The 15,519-nt window shown below is 39.2% G+C and overlaps 2 protein-coding genes and 1 long non-coding RNA gene across 10 annotated transcripts in view; 1 reads left to right on the top strand and 2 right to left on the bottom strand.

Annotated features, from left to right (window-relative positions):
* Positions 1-1,029: 1,029 nt before the first annotated feature.
* Positions 1,030-3,272, bottom strand: LOC148183113 (DNA-directed RNA polymerase III subunit RPC3-like). Of its 2 annotated transcripts, XM_088062577.1 has the most exons (4): positions 3,199-3,272; positions 2,966-3,115; positions 2,771-2,886; positions 1,030-2,673 (listed from the first exon to the last, which is right to left on the bottom strand). In XM_088062577.1, the coding sequence occupies exons 1-3, from the start codon at positions 3,231-3,233 to the stop codon at positions 2,805-2,807; spliced, it is 267 nt and encodes an 88-aa protein (XP_087918703.1). In that variant the 5' UTR covers positions 3,234-3,272; the 3' UTR covers positions 1,030-2,673; positions 2,771-2,804. The 2 variants fall into 2 exon arrangements, with proteins under 2 accessions (XP_087918703.1, XP_087918702.1); XM_088062576.1 differs by having other exon boundaries at positions 1,030-2,886.
* Positions 3,156-15,519, top strand: part of RPGRIP1L (RPGRIP1 like) — a 46,512-nt gene continuing 34,148 nt past the window's right edge. For 3 of the 6 annotated variants that reach the window (XM_088062575.1, XM_014256430.2, XM_014256425.2), the window contains exons 1-6: positions 7,014-7,095; positions 9,146-9,237; positions 10,031-10,175; positions 11,471-11,769; positions 13,103-13,202; positions 14,602-14,745. In XM_088062575.1, the coding sequence (XP_087918701.1) occupies positions 9,153-9,237; positions 10,031-10,175; positions 11,471-11,769; positions 13,103-13,202; positions 14,602-14,745 (773 nt within the window). In that variant the 5' untranslated portion in view covers positions 7,014-7,095; positions 9,146-9,152. Of the gene's footprint in view, positions 3,264-7,013; positions 7,096-7,204; positions 7,302-9,145; positions 9,238-10,030; positions 10,176-11,470; positions 11,770-13,102; positions 13,203-14,601; positions 14,746-15,519 lie in introns of those variants that run through there. The other 3 variants (XM_088062574.1, XM_014256427.2, XM_014256426.2) reach the window with 3 other exon arrangements.
* Positions 3,318-6,983, bottom strand: LOC148183112 (uncharacterized). Of its 2 annotated transcripts, none has more exons than XR_015773867.1 (3): positions 6,862-6,983; positions 4,441-5,532; positions 3,318-4,106 (listed from the first exon to the last, which is right to left on the bottom strand). It is a non-coding gene; the product is annotated as an uncharacterized LOC148183112 (long non-coding RNA). The 2 variants fall into 2 exon arrangements; XR_015773868.1 differs by having other exon boundaries at positions 6,866-6,947.

Genomic DNA, 15,519 nt, shown 5'->3' with positions numbered 1-15,519 from the left:
CTCCCTATATTTATTTCTTTATTATAGATTCTATATTTTCATTTCTATATTAATCATTTAAAAGCCCTGCCTCTAAGCCTCTAACCAGATAAAAAAAATCCCCCTTGATTTAAGTATTTTTAATATCTGTTTCTATATTATTGATCTTCTATATTTATACACATAGATATGTTGCATAACTGATATTAAAATTTATTATATTAGCATCTATCCATATAGTTTTCATACTGAATATTAATCTACTTGTCTAGATTTGGATTACTTTTGTTTATTTCTTTTTCATGGCTATATATATATATATATATATATATATATCCCTGTATTATTTTCTTTATTATGGATGTGTATATTTTCATTTCTATATTATTTATTTTAAAGCCCTGCTTCTAACCAAATAAAAACCAAAAATCTCATTGATTTAAACATTTTTAATATTTATTTCTATCATATTGATCTTCTTTATTTATACACACAGATATAATACATAACAGATATTAAAATATATTAACATCTATCCATATATTTTTCATATTGAATAATAACCTGCTTGTCTAGATTTAGATAACTTGTATTTATTTCTTTTTTATGTCCAGATATATATATGTCTCCCTATATTTATATCATTATTATAGATTTCTATCTTTTCATTTCTATATAATTTATTTAAAAGCCCTGCCTCTAACCAAATAAAACAAAAATCCTCTTGATTTAAATACTTTAATATCTATTTTTATCATATTTATATTTTACATTTATACACATACAATTCATAATACGTATTAAAATATATTAACATATATACATACAGTATTCATATTGAATATTAATCTACTTGTTTATATTTATATTACCAATATTTTTTTTGTCTACATATATATTTATATCTTTATATATTTATTATAGATTTGTATATTTTAATTTCTATATTATTTATTAAAAATCCCTGCCTCTAACCAAATTAAAAAAAAAAAAAGCCCCTTTACCTTAAATGGTAATTAAATATTTTTTAGTGTCTATTTTTATCAAATTTATATTTATGTACTACATTGATACAGCTATAACACACAATATATATTTGTCCTGGTTTAGGGTAAATTTGGGAGAGAACTTCTGAATCAGGTACTCCCAGAAAACAAATTCAATTGGCTCTTCTTCTGACTGGTTCAGGAAAAAGATTTTTTTTTAATCAAAGTGTGGAAAAACTGTTTATTTGACAGAAATTGAATCATATTAAACAGTAATAATTACTAATTTTTAATAATAATTAACCCCCTCTTTGCCCCTCAAGACCTCTCTCAGGTGCCCCTCAGCTCCTGGGTGTCACTCTTAATCCCTCTCCTTTGCCCCTCAGGTCCCAACTTCTCTGTATCACCCTCCAGCTGCCCCTGCAACTCTCAGCATCTCTGTGCGTCACCCATAGTCCCCCCTCGCTGTTCTTCCCTCAGCTCCCAGCCTCTGTCACCCTCAAGCCCCCATACTGCCCCTCAAGCTGCTCCTCAGCCTCCAGGTGTCATGCCCTGAAAAGATCCTAAAATAAACCTTACTTCAAAGTGTCCTAAAAACCCCACAAAACCCTATAGCCTTAGAATACCGTTGACATACACTAACAATACCCTAGCTGTTAAAAAGCCCTTTAAATACTGTCTTGGTTTGGAAGACAGGTGTCTGCTAGGGAAGGCAGGAGCCTCCCTTGGAATGAAAAATGCAATCCCCCTCCCTCCAAATTATTATAATTTTGAAACTAAGGGGCTCAGGCAAAGATTGGGGGATAGGAATAACAGTACTTTACTAGCATGTGTAACAAAGGCACACAAACAACAATAACCATGGCATTAATAACAAAACAGAAACAAGGACCCCATGACAGCCTTCTTGGCTGAGACAGGAAAGGATGGAGGAGAGGCTGTGCTTCACAAACACTGAAAGACCAACTGAATTTCCTGAGATAACACACAGTGCTGCCAGGACACCTCAGCAGGATTTTCCAGTGACAGTCCAGGCTGCTAGGCAGAGGTGTAGTCCACCAAAAATGAGCTACAGGGCCCATGATGAGAGAAGAGGAAGATGGGGGCAACTTGGAGGGGGTGTAGTAGGAAAGCAGAAGCCTAGGAATAGGACACTGGGCCAGAGTAAGATAATGAGGGGCAGGGAGCAGGACAACATGGCAAACACACTATTTTTATTTCACTCATATAGGTAATATTTTCTTACATTTTTTCAAGCCGTCAATGGTTTAATCTGTATGTACAAGTTATATATGTATGTGCTCATGTCATGTGGGTTATGGCAAATAATTTTGAGTGTGTCACCCTGAGTTTCTTCCAGAGCCACCATCCTGAGTGTGATGGCACATAACTAACCTTAAACTTGGCCAAAATCTGGATTCCACCTCCAAAACTCAATACATTCAAGGACTGCTCCCAGATGAAAGCTGCCAGGACAGACAGGTCATGCCAGGGACAGTGTCACTGTCAGTCATAGGAGACAAGACCAATCTTGAAGGACACAAGAACAGTTCTGTGTGTCTCCCTTGTCCTGTGTGTGTCCCCATGTGTCCTGCATCCTCTGTGTGTCCATATCCTGTGTCTGTGTCTTGTGCGTCCATGTCTCCTGTATCCTGTGTTCCCATGCCTGTCTGTCCCCGTGTCCTGTCTGTCCCCATGTCCTGTGTCCCTGTGCCCACACAGGTGTGTTAGCAACTGTTGCTTTATTCCCCTCAGTAGCACAAGCACTGTGGGCAGAGGCATCTGATCCCTGTCCCCATCCATACCCCTCTTCTTGTCTGTGTCCATGTCCTTGTTCCCTCACGGCCTCTTTGTGGTGCTCTCAGTGAATGACTCCAGCACAAAGATGGTCTCATCCACCTGGTTCTCACTGGCATCAATCCTGGGGGACAGACAGTGATGAGCAGCCACCCACAGGGTCCCCAACTCCCATCTCTATCCCTGCTTCCATCCCCCCTCACTTGTTGGCGTTGCATTTTAGGGTCTCAAGCTGCTGCCGCTCAGGACCTGTGATCATCTCCTCGACCTCGTGCAGCTGTGCCGCCTCAGCGCCCGTGGCCTGCATGGAGGCCAGGATGGCCTCCACACGCTGGGACTTCTCTAGGAGCCTCCTAGGAGGGAACATGGACTCGTGGACATGGCAGTGGAGGATCTGGACCCACCACACCAGGCCACCCCCAGCCAGAGCACTCACTTGTTCTCCCGCATCTCATGCTGCCTTCGTTCCATCAGGTTAGCCACGCTCTGGGAAAGAAACAGGTGAGTACCTAGCATGGGTGTGTTGGGAAGCACTGAAGAACCCCATGGGGGAACATGGTCTCAGTCACTGCCAGCCTTGTGGCACCACAAGGGAGGGGGCTGTGACACTTGGATCCTGGAGTAGGAAGGAGCTCTGGAGGGAAAAGAACCAGCTGAGCACCTAGCCCAGGTGTACTAGGGGGCACCAAGGGACCCTACACTCCCAAAAACCCAGCAGGAGGACACATGGAGGACAGTGCTGCTGCCATCCCTGTGTAGATAATATTTTAACAGAAGGTGGGCATGATATATTAGTAAAGGCCTGTCTACACAAATCAGCCTCTGGAATAAGTCATGATATTAAAGACTAAAGTCCTTGGAACTTTCCTGCAGGAGAGAGAATAAGGCAAAACAATATCCTTGTGTACAGGAGAAAAAATGTAAACCTGTGTGAATTAGCCAATAGTAACTTGCTTAGCCTGCAGACCCTGTAAAACCCTATAAAAGGTGTGCTAAAGATAGAAATAAATGGCGTTCACTTTTACTTCTGTGAATACTCATGAATAGCTGTCAGTCTCTCAATATCCCTGTGGCACCAGGAAGGAGGGGGCTGTGATACCTGGACATTGCCCTTCCAGGACTGCAGGCTGCAACAGTTCCCTAGAGCAGAAGCTGGCAGCAGGGCCTGGATTCCCTGGGAATTACTGCATGAGTAGACCAGGATCTGCGATTCTTGGGGCCGAGCAGGCCCTTGGAATTCACCTTGTAGCAGCTGTGAAGCAGCATCCAAGCAGCAGCCATCACATTCACTGTGTGCAGGTAAAAGGTGCAGGATGGAGCGTGGTCCGGAGTCTTGGGAATCTCCTGGGCAGGGGCAGACATGGTGAGAAGTATCCCCTCCCCCAGAGGTGTCCCTGTGTTCCTTTCCCCATAGAATCCCCCCTCTCCAAAAGGTTCCCCATGCCCAGATTCCAGGTGGGATCACTTGGAAGTGCCCATCACCTGGACAGCTGGACAAGGGCTGGGGGGCATGGCTCAGGCTTTATTGTTCACCTGCAAGTTCTGCGGAATGCCATTATTCCCAAAGGAAGCCGTGAGCCTGTGGCAAGCCAGTGCTGTAGCAGGATCCTGACAGGACCTGAGAGGAGCTCACATGGAGAAGGTTTCTGCCACGATTAATGATCGTGTGGGTTCTCACCAGGGTCTCTTTGGTTGCAAAAGGCCCCACAGCGTCACTACGGTCCCTTGGTTCCGCCAGGTTCCATGGTGCCACAGTGAGCCTCAGGGTTCCGTGAGGTTCTGTAGCATCCCCACTGTTTCCAGTGTTCCCTGAGGTTCCGTGGTGTCACAGTGGTCCCCAGGGTTCTGTGAAGTTCCACAGTGTCACAAAGAATCTCCTGGGTGGCATGGAGTCACAACAGAACATGGGTTACCTGCAGCCCCAGCGTGTCACAATGGCCCCTGGCTTCCACAAGCCCCCACAGTGTCCCAGTGTAATCTTGGCTGCAGGAGTGTGTGGCTGGGAGCTGCTGACCTCCTGGCAGCTGGAGGAGAAGCAGCAGGGACAGCATGCAGACGGTGCCATGGCCCCTTCTGTGGCCATGCGTGGCCCTGTCCCTGCCACAGCTGTGGTGCATAACACCTGCTCCGAGTCCTTAGGCGTGCAGGTGGCAGTCATGGCCAGGGGCACAGCTGCTCCCAGGGGGATGGGAGGCCAGCAGGGATTTGTTCCCCACACAGTGCAGCTCCCTGTGCCAGGTGGGACTGATGTCTGCAAAGGCAGCTCTCTGTTGTCACTGAAACTATGGGAAAAACAGAAACTCTCCAACAACATCTTATCAATGTTAGAGAATTATGCATTACTTTATCCTGGCCAGGATCTGCAATAGAAATTATTTCATCCACACATGCATGGGCTGTGCAGTGAAAAACATTCCATCACGTGTGGTCCTTTACCAAACTTTTCAAATATTCATACGTACAAAACCTGAAGAAATTCTTGTTCACTGGTCTCACATTTCTCAGTATTTGATCTCCTATTGGTTATTGATCCCTTTGCCTTTGATGCTAATTTGGTCCTTATTCTTTGGTTCTCTTATCAGTCTTTTCCCAGACCAGGTGTCTCCAACTGCACCAGGGGGCAATGTTCACTTATCTCCTGTGTTTCTTCTGGCTACTTGCATTCTGTTCAAGTTCAGTTCATCAGGCCTTACCCTGGTGAACAGTCTTGAACAGTCTTCTGAAGAGAAACTTCAAGTCCCACTCGCTCTGGACAGAGGTAGACAAACTTCTGTAGGAAAAAATAAGAAAAAAAAAAAGTAAAAAAAAAAAAAAAAAAAGTTGTATCATTTCCAACATTATGGCTTCCAAACATTTTTCAGACTCTCTTCCCAAGAATGAATCTTTACGTCATCCTACTCCTCTTGGGCTTGGAGTATTAAAATGTAGCATAAACAATTTATTTTCTGCTACACACTCAATCTTACTTATAACTGTGTGACTTGCAAAGTGGCAATTGCTGTATGACAGCCCTGCACTCTAAAGAACTTCTACCACATGTACTTGGAACAGAAATGTTCTCCCGTAACAGCATAAAGCAAAACCACGAAAATTTGAGAGAGTGAGACCAGCTTACCACATATAAGAAACATACTGCATAATTACAAATCAAAAGCCAGTCCCTGGGATTCTGATAGACAGCATTTAACTGCATACAGCTATACCAAAACAAGACCAATTACAAAATCACCAGGCTGTCTTAGGGTTCTAAGAATAGAATCTTACTACTGCCAACAGGATCTAAAGTTATTTTTATACTAAAATTCTTAGCTGCAAACTTAGATCAGATCTTTTCCTTGCTGTGTGAGCCAAAATATATGCAGGTAACCAAGATGGCAGAAATCCACATTTGAAGTATAAAGAATAGATTTATTCCATCACCATGCTGGCAAAACAGCAGACACAGACACTGCTAAGCTTATTCATCTCAGCAGGGGCAAAAAGTGTGCCACAGGCTTGTGCACGGCTTTAGTGTAACATCGGGCCTGGCACTGTCACATTGCTTCACAAGGCTGTGTTTTTATAATCTCTGAGCTTCTTTAGCTCCCTTCCACCACCCCTACCCCCACCCCCCCCAAGTAGGCCCAAGCATATGGATTAAATGCACTTAGGTCTTTAACATCCTCTTACCTTCTTTGAGCAAATTCCATTTCTCTCATGTGAGAGAAGACAACCTAAAGCAATCACAAATACCTAAAATTTCCACTCTGAATAATTTTAGGATCTCTCAGGGACAAGGTTGGTCTTTGAGGGAAAACAATTCTGCAAACAACTTTGTTTAACCTTAACCTTTTCCTCCCAACACCTACCCCTACAGTGAAACACTCTTAATGTTGAATAGTAAATTAATAGCAATACCAAATCCAGTACACCCTGTACAGGTGTATCTGATTGCAATCTTAGAAAACTTTTTCTAATATTTTTATAGAATTAGCCTTCCTTTCATTAATATCACTAAAATTACTTTCAAGGAGTCGCTGCTTTTCTGGCCTGCTACTTTGTAAGCAAACCCAGCAAAGGTACAACAGCCATCAAGAGCAGCATTCAAAAAAACGCTTACATACTGCACATTTTGAAGCAGCACCTTCAGCTCTGCGTGCCGCTCCCCTGCTCTGCTCCTCGAGCACTGCGCCCGCGGAGGCCGAGGGTGTGTCCCGAGTGTGGAGCGCCGGCGCCCGGCCCGAACTCCAACTCCCAGCAGGCAGAGGGGCGCTCGGCCCCGGAAGGGGATGGAGCCGTTCGTCCCGCGGCCGCTGCAGCGGGGAGCTGGGGGTCGCGCCGGGCCGACGGGGCGGTGAGTGGGAGCGGCCGCTCCTCCGGAGCTGCTCAGGGGGATGTGGTACCGCTCCCTGCAGCGGGCTGTCCCCAGCCGGGGAGCCGGCCGGCAGCGCAAAGGCAGTGCCTCACTGCTTTACTCGGAACAGCCCGAGAGGCCTTTTCGGTTGCAGTATCTGTTTTGTACGTGAAAAGCGGGAGTTGGCCGCTGGGTTCAAGCGGCAGGTGTGTTTCCCTGCCCTAGGAAATTGCAAGAAAAGCATCATTTTGGCCTTGTACAAGACTCATGAAATTCTAAATCCACACGGAATTAAATGTCGTGTTTTTTAAGATTTCCCTAGAAACCCCTTGGCTACCCCCACTGGCTGAGTACTTTTGAAAATTTAAGTAGTCCATCTTTAGTTTTGCTACTTTGGAATGATGCTGGGGCAACAGTTAGTTTCTGTGAGTTATATAAAAATTTAGACCTAAAGCATGAGGTTTGATTCTCTAGTTTTAAGTATTCATCTCATTGCAGGCTGGTCTCGCATAACGCTGCAAAGTCATACGCGGTTTTTTGTAATTTGTCAGATGATGATAGAAACATTAGGTAGTGCAATATATAAGAAAGTTAAGGTTTCTTGAACTCCAGTAACTATAAAATTCTTGCTTATACCTAACTGGAAGTTCTTACAGGGTAATTCTAGAGATGGAAGACTTTCCTCTCTTTGTATGTGAGGTTCTTTTCTCTTATTTTTGATTAAGTGCTGAAGTGACTGTATGGTAACTTTGCTTGGAAATAAAATCTGATTTAAATTTTTAAGGTTGAGCATAGCCTTTGGATCTGTCCAGGTATCAACTGTTATTTTATTCTAAATTTTAGTGATGAAAAAACAAAAGATTGAAATCAAGACTTACTTGTTGGAAACTGAACTTCCATTAATTCTTTTTGTTCCTTTAGGACAAAGCTATATGGAGACTAGTTTATGGTAGAGAGCTTCCTGGTAGAAGAAAGGCATCACTTAGGCAGTAGTTTTGATAATAAAATTACGAGATATTTCATGGAATGTCTGTGGATTATACTATGTCATTTCTGTCTTCTGATGCAAGTCTTTAACATCACTGTTAATATGGATTCCTAGATGTTTTTGGATTCACTAAGGATTTATATCACCTGAAGAGTGTAGCAATGTGGGGGGAAAGGCCGTCCTAAGGACTTCCTGTGCCTCCTTTTCATGTTGTTTCAGCATTCCTTAATTCTCTGTCCAGCATTTAATTTTCTGCACTGAAAGACAAGAAAGAAACAGCAGCATCTTCATGTATTACAGCAATTAATATTTTAATTAATACTTTCCTAATCTGACTTTGTTATGTAGCTGAACTTTCTTTTGTCTCAAAAAAGAAATGTGTTTGGATTTATGAGTATCATTGATAGGAGTGCCTCTGTTTTAAAAAGTAATTTCTCTTAGGGCACTGATTGAAAGTAGATGAAGAGATTGGCAGGTAACACTGAAATGGCTCTATAACCCCCAGTGCCTTGTTTCAGAGTCCTATTCAGAATGTGGAAGATGGCATTACTCACCTACCAGTTGATGCCTTAAGATTTGACCAGAGTTAAAATGAACAAACAATTAAAAAACAACCAACCAACCAAACAAAACAAAACAAAACAAAACAAAAAAAAAAAACCACAAAGAAAACCACCAAAAAACCAGAAGAAACCCCCTCAGGTCCTCCTCCAAAATCCAAAATTGGGAATGTGGCCTTAGCCCAAAGATTGCTGAAGACAACAGAACTAGAACTTTAAAAGCTAATGCATTCTGCATGCATTAAATACAATTTGAGCCACTGCATAACCAGATAAGCCATATTTTGTGCATGGATTAAAAATGGCATAATGTTGAACTTGAGGGTTTTGATTGTCCTCTGAGGAATTCAGTCAAGACAGGAACATTTATAATAATGCATGAGTCTGTCATTCCAGTGAATGTCGTTACTTTTGCTATCATTTTATATGATGTTTTGTAGTTAATTTTAGTCTCACAGTTCAAATTGCAGGTAGAGAAGCATTTGAATTTTGTTATCCCTAGATAAGCCATGCCTGTTTCAGCTGATGAAACTGTGGGGAACCTAGCTGTGAGAGATACAGTCCCAACTCCAGCTGGAATTGAAGGATTACAAGGTTTGTACCAGATGCTATTTATTGCAATTACAGACTTCAATCAGTGGTTTCCTTAGCTTCTTTCTAGAAATGTTTCACAAAATGAAGTTCAAATACCATTCAAAGTCTGGGTTATATTTTGGAAGGTACTGTGACTCATTCTATGTTCAAGTAGGTTGTTATAAGAGAGAAGTTGCTCTGAGATGCTAAAAACTGGAAAACTTATCAAGCTGAAACGTTCATCCTTCCAGAAAGAGAATGCTTTTTTGCTGAATTGAGGGCAAGGTCAGATCCATTTAACAAAATGAGAACCAAAAGTACTATGCAATTCTTGTATGTTACTCAGCTTCCATTAGAATGGAACTGCTGGGCTTAGTCTTTCATTTGAGTTCTTTTTCACAACTGTTGTGAGTTAGTTCTTTCAAGCTTCAATATAGTATGTTCATTTTAAAACAGATTAGAAAGCATCTCAATTATAATGCTCATCCTATTTTTTTATTAGTATGTTTGACCATTCCTAGTGCTTGCTAAATTGTTATCTTTGCATTGCTTGGTAGGTAATCATCATTTGAACTATGCATCATTTGAACTATGTTTTTTGGGTTTTTTTTAGTCTCTAAGAGGAAGGAAAAAGGAAGTGGTTAACTTCCAATAAGTCTGAGGGAATTAATAAATAGACTAAAACAAGTGTAAAATATCAAATTACTTGAAAATTTTTGTTAACTTTTTAAAAGAATTTCAAAATGAGTTAGACTTTGAATTATACATTGTTGAATGTGTTGAAGGTAATTTAAAGTTGCCTTGTTTTGGGTAGAAATATCATCTACACAGAATGTAAAAGCTCGACAGGTCGTATCACGAATCAGTCGAGAGGAGCTGGAAGACAGATTTCTTCATCTACGTGATGACCACATTCTACTCAAACAGTATGCAAATAAGCAAGAGGAGAAAATTAAAAGGTATGGAGTTTAATATTTTTATTTTAACTCATGGTACCTTTTTGTCCCTTTAAAGCATCGTCAACAAATTAAAAACCATGCCGATTTCTCTCAGAGCACTTTTAATGCAGTAGCAAAAATCACCCATTGGATGTGATTTTTGTATTGATTTGTAGTTGTCTCTGAGTATCTGAGATGGTTTTTGCAGTGTCCCCTATTAGATCTTCATGTACAGAGGTACACTGCTGTCTACTACGTCAGACATAATATCTGGGATTCCCAGCTGTGCTGGTGGAGTGTTCTGAGAATTGGAGAGCAGGCTGTGGAAGCCTAATGATTCATCAGGAGTGTAATTCTAGAATCAAAATGGTCTAAACAGAGATATTCTGCCCCTTTTTTGGTCCCCGTCTGTCTTTCAAGAAGTTGAAGAGCATCTAGCTTTATATTGGTGAATTAGCACTAAAATATCTTTGTAGTCATCACTCCTTTATTCAGTAGATAAATAGATAACTTCAGTGAAGAAGTCCCAAGTATCATGAGGAGCACAGTACCCAGTTTTCTCACAAATATACAAGCAACTTTAGGTTGATTATTAATAATCACGCTAAAGATTTGTGTGCTAATCTTTGCCAGGACTTAGTGTAGCACCAAACCGATTTGGACAGTGCAGAACTGTTTGTAGTATTATGATATTGCAGGAGGGCTGAACGCCATGACTCTGTGTTTGCATTGTGCTAATTGTTAATAAAGTCTTTCTGCATCTAAGCAAGTTTCTGGTGAGGAACTAATGAATTCATCAAAGGGTAGTTGAAAATATTGCCTATTTCATACTTTAAAGTACAAAACATTATTTTCTTTTGACTCAGTATTCAGTGAGCCATAGTCCAGTTGACCAACATTACATGGTTTCCATCTTTTCTATCAGACTGTTGTCAAATACAAGACTGTAGATTAAATTAATTGTTTCGTTATTTCATGGCTTCTGTGCACAGGAAATACCACTCATCATCCACTTACACCAGGTGGGTGTACTCATAGTCCACTTAGGTAAAATTACACACAGTATAAATGTGTCCTTCCTTTACTAACCTTAAATGATAAGTCTTAGGAAACTGTTATTTGACAGTGCTATAAAACAGATTGCTGCTCAGTGGTTTCAGTTATCTTCAAGGAGTTCGTCACAGGCACAGTAGCTATATCAAAACTTGACAAGGTTCTATGCTGAAGTCTTCACAGTAGTTATGTTCCTTTCAACAGAATACTTTTTATGCTGACTTTTCACATTATTGTCCATATTTTTTGATTGTTTTCCCCAGAATGACCACCAAGTTAATACGGCTTGTTAATGACAAAAGAAAATGTGACCAGGCTGGCTGTGGACCCAAGCGGCTGGGTCAGGCTCTGGAGATGGAAGAAATGATTGAGCATTTGCGAGAAAGAGTTCGTGAGCTTGAGAAACAAAATGAGAGCCTCCGCAACAAACTCATTTCAACTAAACAGCAGCTCCAGCTTCAAGGCCATAGACCTTGTCCGTACAGCTCCATTCAGTCTCGTGTGAACACTGGTCTCAAAAAAGAGAGTGAGGCTGCTGGCATGCCAGAGCAGACCAAGAAGGGTATAATTCCCATTTATTAAAAACAGCAAACTCTTTGATTGCTCTTGAAACCATGAGTCTGAATTTCAGAACATTTTTAGTGCAGATCAGAAAATATGCAGAGCAATTATCCAAAAATAAAATGCCTGGAAAAAATAAGGATAAATTAGCTGTCTCCATGGTATTAAGAGACAAGAAAACTCTATAAATAATAAATACAGCTTCCTTATATTATATATATATATATATATATATATATATATATATATATATTTATATTTGCTTTTTGTTTGTCTGATTTAAAAATACCATGGAAAGCTCATGCAAAAGTCCTAATCATGTATGAATGTTCTGTAAATACTTGCTTTCTTTATTGAGTGCAAACATCTAAGAAATACTTTGATTTGAACAAATGTAAACAAAAAAAAATTGTAGGCATATATATGTGTGTATATATATGTGTGTGCATATATATGTATACACACGTAAGCATACACATACATAAAAGCACACAGACACACAAACATATATATGTATGTATGTATGTATGTATGTATGTATCACAATTACCAGTACCTTAAAATAACACTTAAAGATCAAAATTCAAAATAGGTTAAGTTAATATAGCAAAGTAGTTACATTATTTTTCAGGCATTTTGGGAAATTGCTGGTATCACTGTACCTTGAACTTAAATGGTGAAGTTCTGGGGATTGAGGCAGTGTTAATACTGTCTTTGAAATTAAATGGCCCACCTCAAAATTTGGTTAATTTTGGTTAATTTCTTCTTGCTAAGAGTAGGAGTAGGAGAAAATTGTGGAGAAACCATTGCATTTGCTCCTAAAGTAACAATTCTTCCTTAATTAATTTCTTACTTCTCTTTTTCACCATGGGCTTAGGATGCTTCTGAACAACACAAGGAACTTACCGGCACTGGCACTAATATAGGGTCCTAACAGTTGCATGTCTGGGTGAATGACACTTGGGATTTTGCGAAGAAATTGCTGAGAAAAAGTGATTACAAGTCCATGTCCCTGTCTAATAATGCTGATATTTCTCTTCTTTGAAGACACAATCTCTATTCTCTGTCTTAAGACAGTAAAATCTTCTAAAAAATCTTTCAGGACATGTTTTTAACAGTTGGCTTTAACACTGGTTTGCATCACCCATACTTCCAATTTTGCAGCAGCTTATGTTGTGTATACTCTGATTATTTCTTTCCATGTGATTTTGATGTAAAAATATTTATGACATCTATATAGCAGTTGCAATTGTTTGTACTGTATTCAGATAGTCGGTTTGTTAAAAGCTTTTTCATTTAACAGGTAAAAAATTTATCTTTTTTTTTGATTTCAGGAATGAGATTTCAGAGTTTAGAAGGGAGATCGTCTGACCTTGTGCTCCCCAGATATGGACAGAGTCTGCTCGAGGATTCAAGGGCTGAGATAAGAAATTTGTATGATTTTCATATTGCTTCTTTTTTTGTCATTATAATTCTTAGAACTTACGGTTTTCTCAAAGCAAAGAAATACATCTTTTAAGAAGTTTTCACTTCAGAAAATAAAATAGTTGTTTCTGACAACAGTAACACTGGTAACAATGCAGAAATATTTCCAGATAAGGAAAATGGGAAATCAGGGATTTAGAATGCAAAATATAGGTACATAAGAATTTGGCTCTGAGTTAAAACTGGTTTCAAGTGTTAAGGCTCTCTTTGCTAGGATGCAATGCCTGCCTTGTTTGTTGCGGGTCAAAGCTGACAGAAGAAGAACCTTAGTGGCAAAATTTTTACCAACGTAAGGCCTACAGTGTGCACCACCATGCAGGTGATGACTATGTTAATGTGTTTCACTGGTGCATTTAAGTTTCATTTCTAGAGGCAGACAGATTTTATGGATAAGTGCAAAAAGCACTTAAAGAGTATTGCAATAGTTATATAAAAGGATTCGGGTTCACTTTTGCATTTTGAAGTGTGGTTTGTAATCCAACTCCACATTTTAACTGAAATTGAAGCTTAGGAAACCCTTACATCCTTGATGCAGAGATTGCATGAGAATAGAGAGGTGTTATATAGAAAATGTAGTTGACATCTAATTTAAAGATACTGAAGTCTGATTAGAATATTTTTCTTCTCGTGAATTGTGAGTTTAGAACCTGGCTTTTCTAAAAGCTGTTTGTTTATTTCCATAGTGATTTACTCAAATCAGATTATCGATTACATTCTCTGTAAATGCTAAATTTTCAATTAAGGGGCAAGCTAATTTAGAAATACATGGATTAATGTGCAGTCATTTATTTTGTGCTTGAAATTTTATAAACACAAAGATTAACTGGAATCATAGGAAACAGTTGTACAGAAATATTCCTATAAATTACTTTTCAAATTTCATTCCTGGATAAATTCCACTGTTTAAAACACATCTTTTGATTTTATTGTTTTTTGGATGTAGATTTTCCCATCTCAGAATAAAACCTTAAAAATTACTTTCAGTTACTCCATCCGCTGAAGTTCTAATCTTGTGATAGCTAATGATGGTGTTTTGCTTTTGAGAAACATTGGTGCTAATGGATTAGAAGGAAGATACTTCTAACGTAGAGTATAGGAAACCATGAAGAGCATTTTATTGAGGTTGTATGAAACGTTATTCAGTGCACAGAAACATTTACCTTGAGAGTTTGTGTTGCATTTTCATAGTAATTTAAACTCAAAAGCCTCTCTTTTGATGTATATTAATAAGAAATACAGATTTTGCTGAACACTTAAAAGTTTGGCTTACTTGAGTAGTCTTTTTTTTTTTTTTCCTTTGGAAAAAATATATAGCTGGTTTTGGAATGTAGAATGCTTGTACTTGCAGGGAGACTGTCATTGAGTCCCAAAGGAAACAAATTGAGGAACTAGACCATGCCAGAGAGATTCTTGCGAGTCAGCTCAGAAGGAAAGAAAAGGAGATTGAAGAATCCCTCCTACGGCTGAAAGAGCAGGGTACAGCAAGCCAAAGGTATTGTGAAAAATTAAGATCTCCATGGCAGAAGCGTTAGAAGAGCCATGTCATAATATTTGTAGGTACCTGTGGAAGTTGCTACTTCTGTAAAGAAATATGGGCCTTAATGATTTTTGTCTGATTGGTGAAACCAGGTCATAAAATGTTTTGCCAAATAGCGTAGCTAATTCTAAGCAAGGAGATAGTTACAATGATAAGTTATGATGGTTTTTCATAAATAAACAAAAAAGTTCATAATTAGCATTTTAGAGAATTCTTTTCCAGCTGATACAGGTTGAATTGAAGTTCAGGTGATAAAGTTTTAATCACCTATTTTTCCTTAATTTTAATTCTTATCAAATTTTATGTGTAGGTTCATAGTGGACAATTTAATATTCACTAATACCCAATAATTTGGAGTCTACAAAGAGTAGAAAAAATACTGGCTCTGCTGTTGCAGAAAATGTTGAGATAAATGAAACTCTCTAACACTGTTTTAGTATTTAGAGAGCAACCTTATTTTATTCACATCCTCAGCTGTTTTCCAGATGTCTAAGCTTTGTAGCCCCTTCACTTGTTCCAGCATGGCATTGTGTCGATTTGTCTAGCATGTCTAAAATAGACAAATATTGGAAGAGAAATTGCCTTTCCAGATTTTGAAAATTTATTCTGATTTTATCATAATTTATATTAATAAAATTCCCAATTAGTTTATCCTTTTATACTTGTGGAAGTAATGGGGTTTAATTGCACTGTTTGAAGTAAGGAAAAACTGCTAAGTAAATATATTTT

Source organism: Pseudopodoces humilis, chromosome 15 (genome assembly GCF_049639895.1).
Source record: "Pseudopodoces humilis isolate 2021_Gansu_Grassland_sample_001 chromosome 15, ASM4963989v1, whole genome shotgun sequence".
Taxonomy (NCBI): Eukaryota; Metazoa; Chordata; class Aves; order Passeriformes; family Paridae; genus Pseudopodoces; species Pseudopodoces humilis.
Note: the sequence above shows the minus strand (reverse complement) of the source record. Positions and strands in the feature narration are given on the sequence as shown.